Below are 14096 nucleotides of genomic sequence, written 5' to 3' on the forward strand. Positions count from 1 at the left end.
GAATAAATTTAAAGATCAAACTAGATAAATAAGATGGGAAAATAGATCAACAATAGATTGTTCAAGCATCATTTAGTCAAAATCAGATAATACAGTTTTACAAGCAAAGTGTGTTAACAAACAATTCTAGATACAAAAGACATACTTTTATGATATAAGGTATTTTATTTCAAAACATAAATATGATACTAATTGTGAACATAAAAGTTATAATCATACTTTTGTTATGTGAAAAAATTAATGTCATAATTAAAATTAAATAATGATGAATTAAGATTAAGATTAGATACCTTTTGATGTAATTCAGAAAACCTTTACAACTGCATCATTGTTGGATTTAAAAACTACAACAATATCGACATCCTTCTTTCATTCTATCATTCATAGGACCACTAAGTGATATAATATGGACTATAATAAAAAAAGAGAAGATATATAATCTCTTAACATATACAGGAAAGTTCTCATAAATTCCTATCCCTATAAGGTATTCAATCAGATTTACCATATATTTTATTAAATTAAATAAAATCATATAATCTAAAAATAAAATGATAGAGGATCTCTGCTCTCGGAGGGATAAGAGCATATAAGCACCGACAAACCATTTCCTCTGGGACGAGCATGAGCCTAAATATGTCTAGATCACAATAGGAGGATGCAACTATCCTTGCTTGGCACGACGCAGTTCTTCACCTTTTTCTTCTCTAGCAGAAACGGGTGAATGAATCGATTGCTTTCATCTTTTTCTGGTTTTCACCTTTTTCTGCTCTAGCAGACACAATGCAGTTCTTACCAAAGAATGAATCGATTGCTTGGCAATGCATTTTGATATCCTTGTTTCCGATGTATCATGTCAGTTGGCATATTTATATCACAGGACTCATCAGTATCATCAGCACTAGTGTTGGATTACCTATTGACAATGTTGTCGACAAGATCTAAGCCAAGCAGCACAATCTGTTGATTAAAATTCATGCCTCTGTTGGCCTGAGGTTTCAACCCTGGCTTCTCTCAATTTTTGTTAAAACAGCTTTTTCCTAACACTCTTAAGTTTCTGGATTTTGCAAGCATCTAATTAATCTGTGTAAGATGGTATCGAAGTAGATCATGAGTTTAGATGCAGTGAATATTACCAATATTATATCTTATTTTCACAGGTTATATTGTTTAGTGCAATGGAGATCCCTCTTTTGCATGAAACAAAACCTGTTCTTGATTGAGTCCTAAGTGTATATATAAAATTGGAAGTCAATGCATCGATTTCCAGCTCTTTAACAACTCAGCTACCTATTTGCCACACAAGCAACAACACTTACTAAATATTACTTAATTAATATATTAGTAATATCTTTAGTAATTGACTCACACGAATCTGAGTTGAACAAGTGAATCAGCATTATGTATTATGGAATATTCATTTTATTTATAAATAAATAATTAATTAAATAAATTTATTAGTTTTTTTGTACGAAAGATTTGTTATTATATATTATTTACTGATAATATTATTTTAGTTGATGAAGACTTAAGTGAAATTAATTATAGACTTGAGATATGAAAACAATCTTTAGAAATTAGAAATTTTAAATTAGATAGAATCAAAACTATTATATTGACTATATTTAAAATTAAAAGAAAAATTTTATTGAATAATTATGAGGCCAATAATACTTTATAAATTTAAGTGATGATTAAAAAATAAATAACATGTATAAAAAATTTATATTGTCCGAATAAAAATATTAAAATAAATATATGAAGTTATACGAAAAAAAAATATTTTTATTGCTGAACAATTAGTTATTACTTTAATAGAGGATAAGAGTAAAAACAAAATCTTAGTATAAGTACGTGTTTTGAAAATCTTCAGATGCTTTAATTAGAAAAGAAAAAAATAATTAATATTAGTAATATAAAAAAATAAAAAAAAGAATAAAAAATTAAAATAGAAATTATAAAATTATAATTTTTATCGATCTTAACGATGATAAAAGATCTATACATTTTAAATAGTTAAAATTTGATATTTATAATAATAATAATAATATTTTTTTAAAAGAATAAATTTATATTTTTTAGTTATTGTCGTCGTCGTCGTCGTCGTTGTCGTCATAATTGGCCAATAAATTATAATAGATTTACCGACTTACTTTAACAAAAATAATATGGTGATGATTTGATATAAATATATAATTAGTGATTAGCTATGGCTCTCTGACTTGGTATCAAATCGCTTTCCGCTTCCCGACGACCACCGCCTGTCACTCCCCCCCTCACCCCGCGTCGAATCTACGGCGGCGATGGCGGTTCGCGAGTTCGACCTCATCATCTTCGGCGCTTCCGGATTCACCGGCAAGTACGTCGTCCGCGAGGCCCTCAAGTTCCTCTCCGCCCCCGGCCCACTCAGGTCCCTCGCCCTCGCCGGCCGCTCCCCCTCGAAGCTCGCCGCCGCCCTCCAATGGGCCGCCGCCCCCTCCCCCCCTCCGCCCCTTCCCCTCATCCCCGCCGATGTCTCCGACCCGGACTCCCTCCTCGCCCTCTGCCGCCGCACCAGGCTTGTTCTTGACTGCGTCGGTCCCTTCCGCCTTTACGGAGAACCCGTCGTCGCCGCCTGTGTTGAGGCTGGCACCGACTACCTCGATATCTCCGGCGAGCCCGAGTTCATGGAGAGGATGGAGGCCAAGTACCACGAGCAGGCGGAAAAGGCGGGGTCTTTGGTGGTCTCGGCGTGCGGATTCGACTCGGTGCCGGCTGAGATGGGGCTCATGTTCCATTCTCGGCAGTGGGTGCCGCCTGCGGTGCCGAACCGGGTAGAGGCGTACTTGAGCTTGGAGTCGGAGAGGAGGATCGTGGGAAATTTGGGCACGTACGAGTCTGCGGTTCTCGGCGTGGCCAATGTTCGCCAGTTGCAGGACTTAAGGAAGTCAAGGCCAAAGCGAGCTCGGCCCATGGTGAGTCGCTTTTCTTGTATTTTCTTCTTCTTTTTGCTTGCTTGTAGTTGTGATGTATGATCTTAGAGTTCCTTCCCTCTTATGATGTTCTTTTAGTGGAATCATTGAGAAGACCGCTAAAATGTTTGCTAAATTTGCTGCTAATATCTATTTTGATTATCTGATTATGATCATGTTTTTGTGAACTATACCGAGTCGTAAATCTCAATTTTTATCTGCATACAGTGATTGACCATAGACTCTTGTGAAGACATTTTCTGTAAACATGACATTTTTTCCTTAAAGTCCTTGGAGTGCTCCTTTTCCCATAACCTGGATAGCAAAAAGAGGTAGAGGGGTGGTTCAACAATTTAACAACGAATGCAGACTTTCTTCTGTCAGATCTGTGGCTGTGCTATTGTGTCTGCTCAGTGTTCCAAAGAAATTTATAACTGTCCTTTTATAGTTTCGTGTAACTCTATGCCACTTCTTGTTGCTTAGTTCTGCTTGCAGAGATCACCACTCCATTGTCATCCATTATCTTATATACAATTTACCTTGTCTGGCACTTATTTGCTCTCCCCCTTTTTCTATTATGTTTCATCAAATGGCCTTAAATTAATTCTATATTAAAATTAATTCTATATAGTCTATCATGCATAGCTAGACTCTAGGTGTATTCTATAGATACTAAGTTTGTTATCTTCCTTTTTCCTTGTTTTTCTTTCTACGTTCTCGTGGCATATATCCATCCTCCTGTGGTTTGGTTTGATTTCAGTTCATATTTCTGGTTTTGAATGTGAAACTATATTTTGCTCCATAGATGCTTAACCGTTGTTGTTATGTCGTTACTTTGCATTCCAAAATACACATTTATGTTGAGAGAGCCCTTAACTTGAATATCATGTTATGATATAGAGGGCAATATCAGTGTTTAATTATGCCATTAAAATACTAAGCATATGAATAAATAAACAAAAGTCGTTGATGGATTAGTTCTATGACACAAGGACACTTTTGTAGTGTCAATGACACATAGAATTACTTGAATAGGACACACGGGTTCTCACGATCCAACTTAAGTGTCATGTGCTATCATGATCCAACTTTGTGTGATATCTAACCTATTCACTCATCTTGCTCAAATGCAGAAGCTTATGTTAGTACCAATATATTTGTCAACCCCTTAGATTAACTTAAGTATTCCCCCGCTTTTGATGTAGGACCAGGTGATACAATCTTTCTCACCTAAGGACTTGACGCCCTCATCAATGATCAATAAAGCCCAGAAATAAACTTAATATGGTCCATGTGAAGTCCAGCCTAGTGATCACTTCACACCATGATGTTTAACCCCTTGCCATGTACAATATTAGGTTGGCCTTGGTGCTATCTTTGTGACAACTTGGACCCAGAAACTTGACGATCATTGAATGACCATGAGTTAGGTTAGTTCGAGTTTGAATGCAATGGTTAAGTTCTCCAACTAAAAGAATAGGTTAGGTTCTCCAATTAAAAGAAGTTCACGGATCATAGTAAACATCACAATAGAATCTCAAAGATCAATGAATAGGATGTAAGACAAACAAGATTTTATGCATAGATGAATGAAGATGAAACAAGAAGGATTGCTGCTTATATCTCTCTTCACAGTGTTCTTACTGACTTACTGTTTCTCCTTCATCCCTTCCTTCGATCTTGTTTCCCTACCATGATTTCGGAGGAGTGATGAGTTATTTATAGAGGATGCAAGCAATCCTAATTTTAGATCCTCTTGAAATAGAGATCAATTCAAATTACTAAGATATTGTCAATTAAAATCTATGTATGAAAATTCCTTTCCCTTAAAAAAGCTGGTCCCTTAAAAAATTTGGTCCTTCAAATTTTACAAATAATGCTTCCACTATGCACTCTAATATTGCATCTTCTATTTCATCAAAAAGATATTTGAGACTCTGATAGAAGCAAGAAGTCGTACACTACTTCATGTTCAAAATTAATGCTTTGATATCAATTATCATGATCTAACTTAACCAGATAACTAGCACTAACTTAATAAGCCTAGAACCATGTTGCCTAAGACACTTAAGTTCAAGTAAATAGTGGTACAGCCATCAACCCATTAGAGATAAACTCAACTCTTCTCCCAATTCTGATGTGGGACTAAAGTGAGGGTGTTACAATATGAATTGTTATACCTAGATATTAAATGGAGGTATTTTAGTTATTTGAATTGATCTCTAATTCAAGAGGATTTATGGTTAGGGTTGGCTGCTTCTATAAATAACTCATCACTCTCATACAAAATCATGGTGAGGAAGCAAGATTGAAGACCGTGAAAGAGGAGAAGACGACAAGAACATCACCAATCGGGAAACATATGGGGATCCTCCTTGTTTTTTCTTCATTGGTTTAAGCAAGAAAAATTTGTCCTTTTCATTAATCTCTCACATCCTATGCATCGACTTATGGGATTTGATTGATATGTTTTCAATGATTAGTGAGTTTGTATTTGGTTGGAGATTTATACAATGTTTGTAATTTATCTTGTTGATTTTACGTTCAGTTTTAATGATTTGTATATGGTTGGATTTCTTATAAAACTTATGCAATCTTTTTAGAACATTAAATGTTATTTAATTTTATGATTTGTATCTTTTGTTGATGATTTGTATTTTGAATTTCACAATGAAAATTGTTGAGTTTTGTTTACATAATAAGTACATATATTATAGATATGAATTCAGTTTTATGTATTGAATTTAAAGTTTTTGAGCTATATAAGTTTTATGCTTTAATTTTTTTTGACAATAGATTGTTGAATTTATTTGATTTGATAAATTGAAATTTTATGAAATTTATTGTAACTTCGTCCTTTGTGGCTCAAGTCCAAACTAGATTAGATCAAGTATGGATCTGAACCAGTCATGTAAGTAGCATTGGGTCAATATTCAAAGGGTTTGGGTTTGATACAGGATAGACTTTATAGGCTCAATGCATGTCACACCCAGTACGATCATCGATCTGATAGGGATCCAATCAGGCGGACCAAGTTCAGCAGGTACCAGATGATTAATTTATGATCCCCATTTGTCATGCTAGCTGTATAATTAGGTATGCAGGAGGATGATAAACCATACAATACTTTAAAAGCATCATAGACATTGCATTCCAGAAACAAAAAAGGAAATAAAGCACCTTTATTGATAGATTAAATAGTTATATGATAGCTTGGACTTGAGGGAAGTAGGTGTCTTAAAATATTTTTTTCTGTAATATAATATAAAGTTCTAATTATTAATTTGAATATCAAAATTTGGGATAAGCATATGTTATTTTAATATGATATGTTATATGCTTAACATATTAGTCTTGTTATAATTATCTGTTAATGTTATTTATGTTTATTTGCTTGTATCATGAGATGCTCATATAATGTGATTGGTTATTCAAATTTTGCTTCGTAACTGTTTTAGTTAGGAATTAGTGTTCATGAAAATACATAATTGCATAGCAATTGATGTGGGAGTACATCAGTCAATATAATATGCTTGTATGTATTTTCAAGTTGATAGTTCAAGTGACTTAGATGTAAGATTTCATACGGATGACTATAGGTTAGGCTGGTTTGAAGAAATGTGGTTAGACTTGACCTAGCCTACGTCATGGCCATTCGGTAGATCCTCACATTCCTGGCTTCAGGTCATGACATATGTGCTCCGCATTGTAAGCCATGTCAGTGCCACAAGGGAGTTATGTTGGGGTCAGGTCACCAACATGCCAGCACAATAGATACAAGAACTTTGGTGAAACTGTGTTTGGCCATTTATCACTAAGTCATCTCACAGTGACTGCCATGTCATTGCCATGTCAAGATACATGGATTATAATGTGAGATGGGCAACAACAGAAGTTGTGTCTGACAGAGCAAAACGCAGATAGGTCAAGTGATACAGTAAAACCACAAATTAAAGAAATTTCCTGATACATAAACACAAAATAAACAAATAGATGCATGAATGTGTTGGCATCAATATAGCACCGTGTGGCACCTACATGGCTTTGATGTGTGTTGTAAAATGAATTTTGGGATTTACATCAATCCAACATATTGCCAACTGAACTCCATGCATTCATTATGCCATTGGGTGTTCATCAAATGAAATAGTTCAAATATGATATACATATATAAGCATCAGTGATCAGCATGTTTTCTTTTTAAGAGGCCAGAACTAATCACTTTTTATGTTTATTTTTATGCTTTTTTAACGACTAAGCAAATACTAGAGAAAATGCTTGATTGGCAAGATAGATGAGTTATTACTTTTGCTTGGATACCCTAAAACATAATATTCTTTTGTGCATTTTTTAAAATCAAAGGTAGACTTATCAAATGAAGTGTGCATTTTAACTTGGGAATAAGATATGTAGTATGAGAAGGGTTCCCCTATGGTATCTATTTAATCTTTGTGGTTGAGTTGCTATATGGCACTCGTTTTCATTTGCCAAGAACATGCGCTTTACTTTGCCCTCTTTACTGCATTTGTATGCAAGTTTCCTAATTAATCAGTCATATTTCAGTGGATTCGTGACCAATCTTGCTGCCAAAATGCTCTGTGCTATGGTTTATTCAATTCTTAAAAGATCAAACAGAATAAGTTTTTGTTGCTAATGTTCTAAGCAATGCAGATTCCAGGCCCTGCACCTCCCAAAGGGCCATTGGTAGAGCATAATAAGGCACTTGGACTTTGGGCATTAAAACTACCTTCTGCAGATGCTGTTGTTGTCCGGAGAACACTTGCAATGCTGGCAGAGAATCCTCATGGTCTTCCAGGTGCCAATGAAAGTGATGAGCATGCAGAGAAGAGAAAGGCTTACTGGTCTACAGTGAAGCCTGCTCATTTTGGTGTAAAGATTGGCACAAAATCTATACTAGGAATTTTCCGGTTCATGGTAACTGGATTATTCATCGGACTCTTTGGAGCATTTGCAGTTGGGAGGTCACTTCTCTTAAAATTTCCAGAAATATTTTCTCTTGGCTGGTTTAGAAAGACTGGACCAACAGAAGAAGAGGTCAGAAGTGCTTTGTTCAACATGTGGTTTGTCGGGCATGGCTATAATGACATTAGCCTGGCTTCACAGAGTGGTAAGAAACCCGACACTGAGGTAATCACCAGAGTGTCTGGCCCTGAGATCGGATACCTGACCACTCCAATTACCCTCCTCCAGTGCGCTCTTATTGTATTGAGCGAACGTGAGAACTTACCGAAGGGTGGTGTTCTTACTCCAGGAATTGTCTTTGGCCCCACTGATCTGCAGAGACGCCTCCAAGACAATGGGATATCTTTTGATGTCATCTCGACGAGAGCTTCTCTGCATTAGTTTCTTGCTCTTATTTCGCTCCTATGCAAAGATAAGGCTATGTCTGAATAGTGATCTCTTCTGAGCCTGAGAGCTATAGTTGGTCATATGAATGTAATAAAGTCCTTGTTCATTTTGTGCTTTCTAGGTCTGTAATGTGCATCTATGTTGTTCTGTGAACTTGTAGTATTCTAGTAGAAATAACAGACGAGACTATATTATTTTGGATTCGTAATTTGATATTCCCATCTTATTCCACAGTTTGCAAAACTGCTACAGGATTAGTGTGATCTTTAGAAAATTTTCTGGCTAAGTTATCAAGTGTACCAATATAGAGGATAAGTGGGCTAGCTGTTCATAGCTTTCTGCAAACTACCTGTTAAAATCATTCCTTCAGTTCCATGAGGTATTTCCAAATGGAAGCAACAGGATATGGTGGGTGACTTAGATGATATTTTGTTTGTGTGCGTGTGTATATATATATATATATATATATATATATATATATATATATATATATATATATATATATATATATATATATATATATATATATATATATATATATATAATACGTCTTTCGGAAAAGGTTTACGGATTCAATAATAGATATATGAAAGCTTTAATACCCAATACTTAATGGAAGAAAATTGTAATTGGTCAAAAGCCTGCCGGCTGGTTAGGGAGACACATAGAGCATGTAAGTCCACGATGGGCGCATATATTCGGCACGTTGATTTTGCAGCCTACGCCGCATTCTTCGCACGCGACGAGATGTCACGTCTCCATCCGGCCGCCCAATCTCTCCCTCCATCCGAATCGGACGGTTTGAATAGTCCCGGACCCGGCGCGGGTATTATGGGGCGTTTAATCGAAACTCTAGTCCTCGTCTTAAGCCCGAGACTCTTTAATGGTCTTCCCGCTTTGCCCTCCCCGTCTCCTTCGCCACCGCTTCCTTCCCCATTTCCCTCCCCTCTTTGCCTCCCACGGTCTTGTCAGGTAATTGAATTTAATTCCCCCATTGGTCTCTTTGTTATCTGAGTTGTTTTGTTAGGATTGATCGATCAATGGAGCTTAATTTTACGTTCGATTCGGATGTTTGATCTTGTGGCGGCCAACTACAGACACCGCAATCAGGAAGCATGTCGGATGAGGATTGAGGAACACCATTTTGGATCGAAGGCCGACGCGGGGGCTTCCAAGACGTATCGGCATCCGCAAGAACGGTTACATTTTCATTAAAGGGCGGCCGTGCAAGGTTGGATTCGACTTGATCTGATCTAGCTTTTTAGTTTGTCTTAGTTTGGTGAAAACGGTGATGGTCTTGACGGGTTTCATTCTGCGTTAATTGGCCGTAAATGAGTTTCTTTTGTATCTCTTGTGATGTTCGATCAATTTTTAGATTTTTTTTGGATTAAATTAATTTATGTTTCTTAGTTGGAATTAGTCCGATTGCTTCAATTCCTGATTTTTTTTTCTTGTTTTTCTATTCTTCACCTTGTTCTTCTTTTAATAGATAGATGATTTGTAGGTTCCATTTCTTTTGGGAGATGTTAATAAGAAAATATTGTATCTTTCTATTTGATCACGAAAAGACTTTTCAGGAGTGTTTTTGCTTTCTAAGTGGGATTAGATCGTTTACTTGGTCTAATGATGATCCATTCTGTACGCGATAGATCTGGTTGTTTAATGCAAATTCGATACGAGGGACTTGTAAGTTTTCACACTCATTTAAATTTGGTCTTGTGTGATGGTCACTGAGTTAGTTATAGACTCTAATATTTTCAACTACGTTGATGTCAGCAATAGAATGCTACATTCTTCCGTATCCTTTCTTATGAATGTTTCTTCAGCACATATAGATATAGTCAATTTTCTTTCTTTTAATTATAAATGGTTAAATATATCTGTACTGGATTCTAGAATAAGTAGGAAAAAATAAGTTATGATCCCTGTCTTTAGACAGGGATATAGTTTGAGTAGATATGAAATAATAAAAAATCAATGTCTTGGATATGTTGTTTGGGGAGAGAGTGGAATAAGTTGCTCATAGAGTCAGAGCTGGTTGGTTAGGACAGTTGTTGGCCCCTTTGACATAAGCCATGCAAAAGTTATACTCCTACACTAATTAGCTGAATCAAGGTGTGGCCAGCCGGTTCACCAGTACGTTCATTTATCTGGAAACTCTGAGGTAGGAACATTCTGTTATTGAATTGCTTTCAATATAAGATTAATATCAGTTGCTGTGCTTCATAGATTAGAAAGAGCTTAATGTTGGAAAAGGTTCATGCACACCGACCCAAATAATTGGTACATTATAGTTTGTAGCTGTTGCAGGGGGGAATGAGTTGAGAGAAATGGTGACACTTGTGTCATCCAAGAGCATTGCCCTGTGAGCATTGTTCTGAAAACCAGCTGTGCAATAGCAGTAAATTACAGAAAAAAGTATTCATAAAATAAATAGATAAACATATGCTAGGTCATACTAAGAACTTAAGCAATGGTGGTTTTACTCTGGAAGAAGTTATTTATGTGATATTCTACAAAAAAGACATAAAATAGATTTGAATAAAATAAATTGTCATCAATCATGTTTTATAGCTTTAGGGAGGATATATAAACTACCTGTGCAATCACATTTTTATGCTTGTGTCTCCATATAGGTGTGTATATGCAGGCAGAGGAAAGGGTGGAATTGGGGGCTGAGACAGGATTGTGCTTCAGTGTTGAAAATATGTTCATCTCTCCTTTATTTTGTTCAAAAGAACATAAACAAAGCCCTACCTTTTGTTCATGTCCTCCTTTCTTTTGTGTCTTTGAATTAAGAGCCTCTCAAGACCTCATCGTAATAGGTCCTACTTAAGAACCAAATTTTATAGTGCAGTCATTTCTGGGTAGAATGAAGATTTTCCAACAGTATTATTCTTGCTAGCACAATTTTGCAAATGAGCTCTATAAGAATGATATCTTTGATTAAAAGGATAGGGTGCCATGGGAGGGTTTAATGCGGCACATACTTTTTTTTTATTAAAAAATGTTGATTATATTATTTGAAATATTGTTGTTAGGATAAGTTCTATAATTTTATCTTGACTTGAATCTACTAAGAGTTTTTTTTATCTTGACTTGAATCTCTAATTTATGTTTATATGGTCCTTGTAAGCAACCACATATAAGAAAATACTTACATAGGTGGTTACACCAGATATTTAGCTATGTAACCCTCATGTAATGGTATTAGTTTGTATGCGTATGTGACTGCATATGCCACACTACTAAAAAATTGCCTATAAGAGTTAAATTGATAGGAAAAGATCTGTTTAGCAAAGCAAAAGTTATTGTTGGTGTTGTTCTTGATTGAAGGTTATGTTGGATTAAGTGATTGTGAGATGTGAAACTCTCGCATTCATCTATTTTTAGTCATGCTCATGACTCGTGTCCTCTTGTTGTGCTATGGTTTAATATTGTAAGCTCAGATGGCTTGTAATTGCTGCACTAGGTTGTAGAGGTTTCCACCTCCAAGACTGGAAAACATGGGCATGATAAATGTCAGTTTGTTGCCATTGATAACTTGAAGATATTGTCCCGTCATCTCATTACTGTGATGTAAGTGAATTTTCAGTTTTTGTGACTGGATAATTATTTTCTAAGACTGTCAGGTTGCTTTCTCATGTAATTAATTGCAGGTTCCCCATGTCACTCGTACTGACTATCAACTTATTGACATATCCGAAGATGGATTTGTATGACCTGTTAATATTATTTCTTTGTCATTTTTATTTGGTTTATTAATCTTATATATTTGACTGTGTTAGGTAAATCTGTTGACTGAGAATGGTAACACTAAGGATGACTTAAGACTCCCAACTGATGAAACTCTGCTTGCTCAAGTTGGTGCACCAGAAACATTTTCATCTGTCAGCCTGGAATTATGATGGACCAATCCATTGGCATCTCAAGTTACTTTAGTTTTAATGTTATTTATGTTTATCCTAACTTATTTTCATGTTTGTAGCTGTACCATATATATTCTTCAAGTTTACAATTGTGTTCTAAGTTATAATTGTGCCTTGGGAGCTATTAACTTTGATTGGACCAAATCCTCCGATTCTATAAACATTTCAGAGTGCAGTTTTTCTATGTTGATTTTGTATTTTGGATCAATTTCTTTGCCAATCCTGTTGCTAGCTAAAATTGGTTGACCCTTAATACCACCTTGATTGGAAACAGTGGACTTATAATTTATTTAAAGAAAAGATACTAGCAGGTGCAGATTGAGTTTGAGAACTACTGGGAAAATTTGGTTTACATGAGCTCGCTCAATGATATTTGAGTTGCTTAATCCAAGTTGTGTTACATTTTTTCACAAGTCAAACGAAAAGGTTAAGATCGTTCTCGGCATATTAGATCTATCTATATGGTATGAATGCTATTTGTGTGCAAATGTAGGACAGTCCTTTTGTCTGCTTTTAGAATGTTTGGGTCCTTTTTAACATTTGTCCAAGTGATTCATCTATTTAAATTGGTATCATCACAATATAAATAGATGCATAGTGTAATGTAAAATAAAGAATGAGGATCTGTTGAGGACATCGTTATCCTTATAATTGGCTTAGGATACGGTTCAATGCAGAAACACGTGAAAGGAACACAACTGTTACTTGTGCATGTTTATGAAGATAGTTCTTTTTTTTTTGATCTTTGTGGATATTAAAGTTAGGACTATTCTACTATAGTCTAAAGTTTTGGACATGTGCCAAAAATCTCCTCCTCAGGAGCACAACAGTAGGAATATTACTCTCCTTTTGTAATCTGGATTGATAATGTGCCAAACATTTGTTGATGCTCATATCCTATTTACTTGTTTTTATAACTAATATATTTCCATAATATCGCTCGTGTAGTTTATATGTTTGTGCACCCATCTTTCTCCATTGTTTGCTCATGCTTGTAATCTATATCTTCTAAATCATTCCTTTTAATAATTCAGATTAAAGATGGTTTGCCGAAGGGAAGGATCTGGTGGTGACTGTCGTGTCATCAATGGGTGCAGAGCAGAAATGTGCCCTGAAGGACATTGGCCCCAAGTAGCTTAGTCTGCTTCCACTTGCCACTTGGTTTAGTTAGCAGTGGATTCTGTAAGCATAAGAAAGCCAGACTTGAAGAAGAAATATGTCATGCCTTGCTATTAAAGGACTTCAGTTTGGTTTCCACCCCTATAAACGAGCACGAAGTTGTTGGTGAAGAATTGAGAGAATAAAGAAAACATATTTCAATTAGTATCATACGAAGTCTATTTATACATGATGAAAGATAAGATTTCTTTAACTGAGCAGCTCATCTGCTTTGTAGTCAAGGAAATCTCATCTGCTATATAGTTGAGGAAATCTCTCTGTTATCAGAGGAAATCTCTCTGTTATCATGCTCCCGCAAGATCGAGCTCTTGTCAAGAATATCGATCTTGGACCGATGTAACAAAAATAGTTTGCGGGCTAGAGAATTTGTGAGTGAGTCTGCTAGTTGATTAGTTGTATGGATATGAGAGACACGAAAGTTAATGTCTGACAACTTGATCTCGCACGAAGTGAAAGTCAATGGCAATGTGTTTCATGCGTGAGTGGAACACTGGATTGACACATAAGTAGGTAGCTCCAACATTGTCACAATATATTGTAGGAGTATGGGTAGAGTTGACTTTGAGTTCCTTGAGGAGATTTGTGATCCAATTGAGTTGAGCAGCAGCGGTAGCAATAACACGATATTCAGCTTCAGTTGTAGACCGGGCCACTGTCTTTTGCTTTT

The 14096-nt window shown here is 35.8% G+C and overlaps 1 protein-coding gene and 1 pseudogene across 1 annotated transcript; both read left to right on the forward strand.

Moving 5' to 3' along the window:
* The first annotated feature begins 2210 nt into the window (after nucleotides 1-2210).
* LOC135676744 (probable mitochondrial saccharopine dehydrogenase-like oxidoreductase At5g39410) lies at nucleotides 2211-8552 on the forward strand. The gene is made up of 2 exons (XM_065188256.1): nucleotides 2211-2954; nucleotides 7623-8552. The coding sequence occupies exons 1-2, from the start codon at nucleotides 2304-2306 to the stop codon at nucleotides 8313-8315; spliced, it is 1344 nt and encodes a 447-aa protein (XP_065044328.1). The 5' UTR covers nucleotides 2211-2303; the 3' UTR covers nucleotides 8316-8552.
* Nucleotides 8553-9443: 891 nt separating this feature from the next.
* LOC135676745 (eukaryotic translation initiation factor 5A-4-like) lies at nucleotides 9444-13072 on the forward strand (annotated as a pseudogene).
* Nucleotides 13073-14096: the final 1024 nt, after the last annotated feature.

This window comes from Musa acuminata, chromosome BXJ1-6 (assembly GCF_036884655.1).
Source record: "Musa acuminata AAA Group cultivar baxijiao chromosome BXJ1-6, Cavendish_Baxijiao_AAA, whole genome shotgun sequence".
Lineage (NCBI taxonomy): Eukaryota > Viridiplantae > Streptophyta > Magnoliopsida > Zingiberales > Musaceae > Musa > Musa acuminata.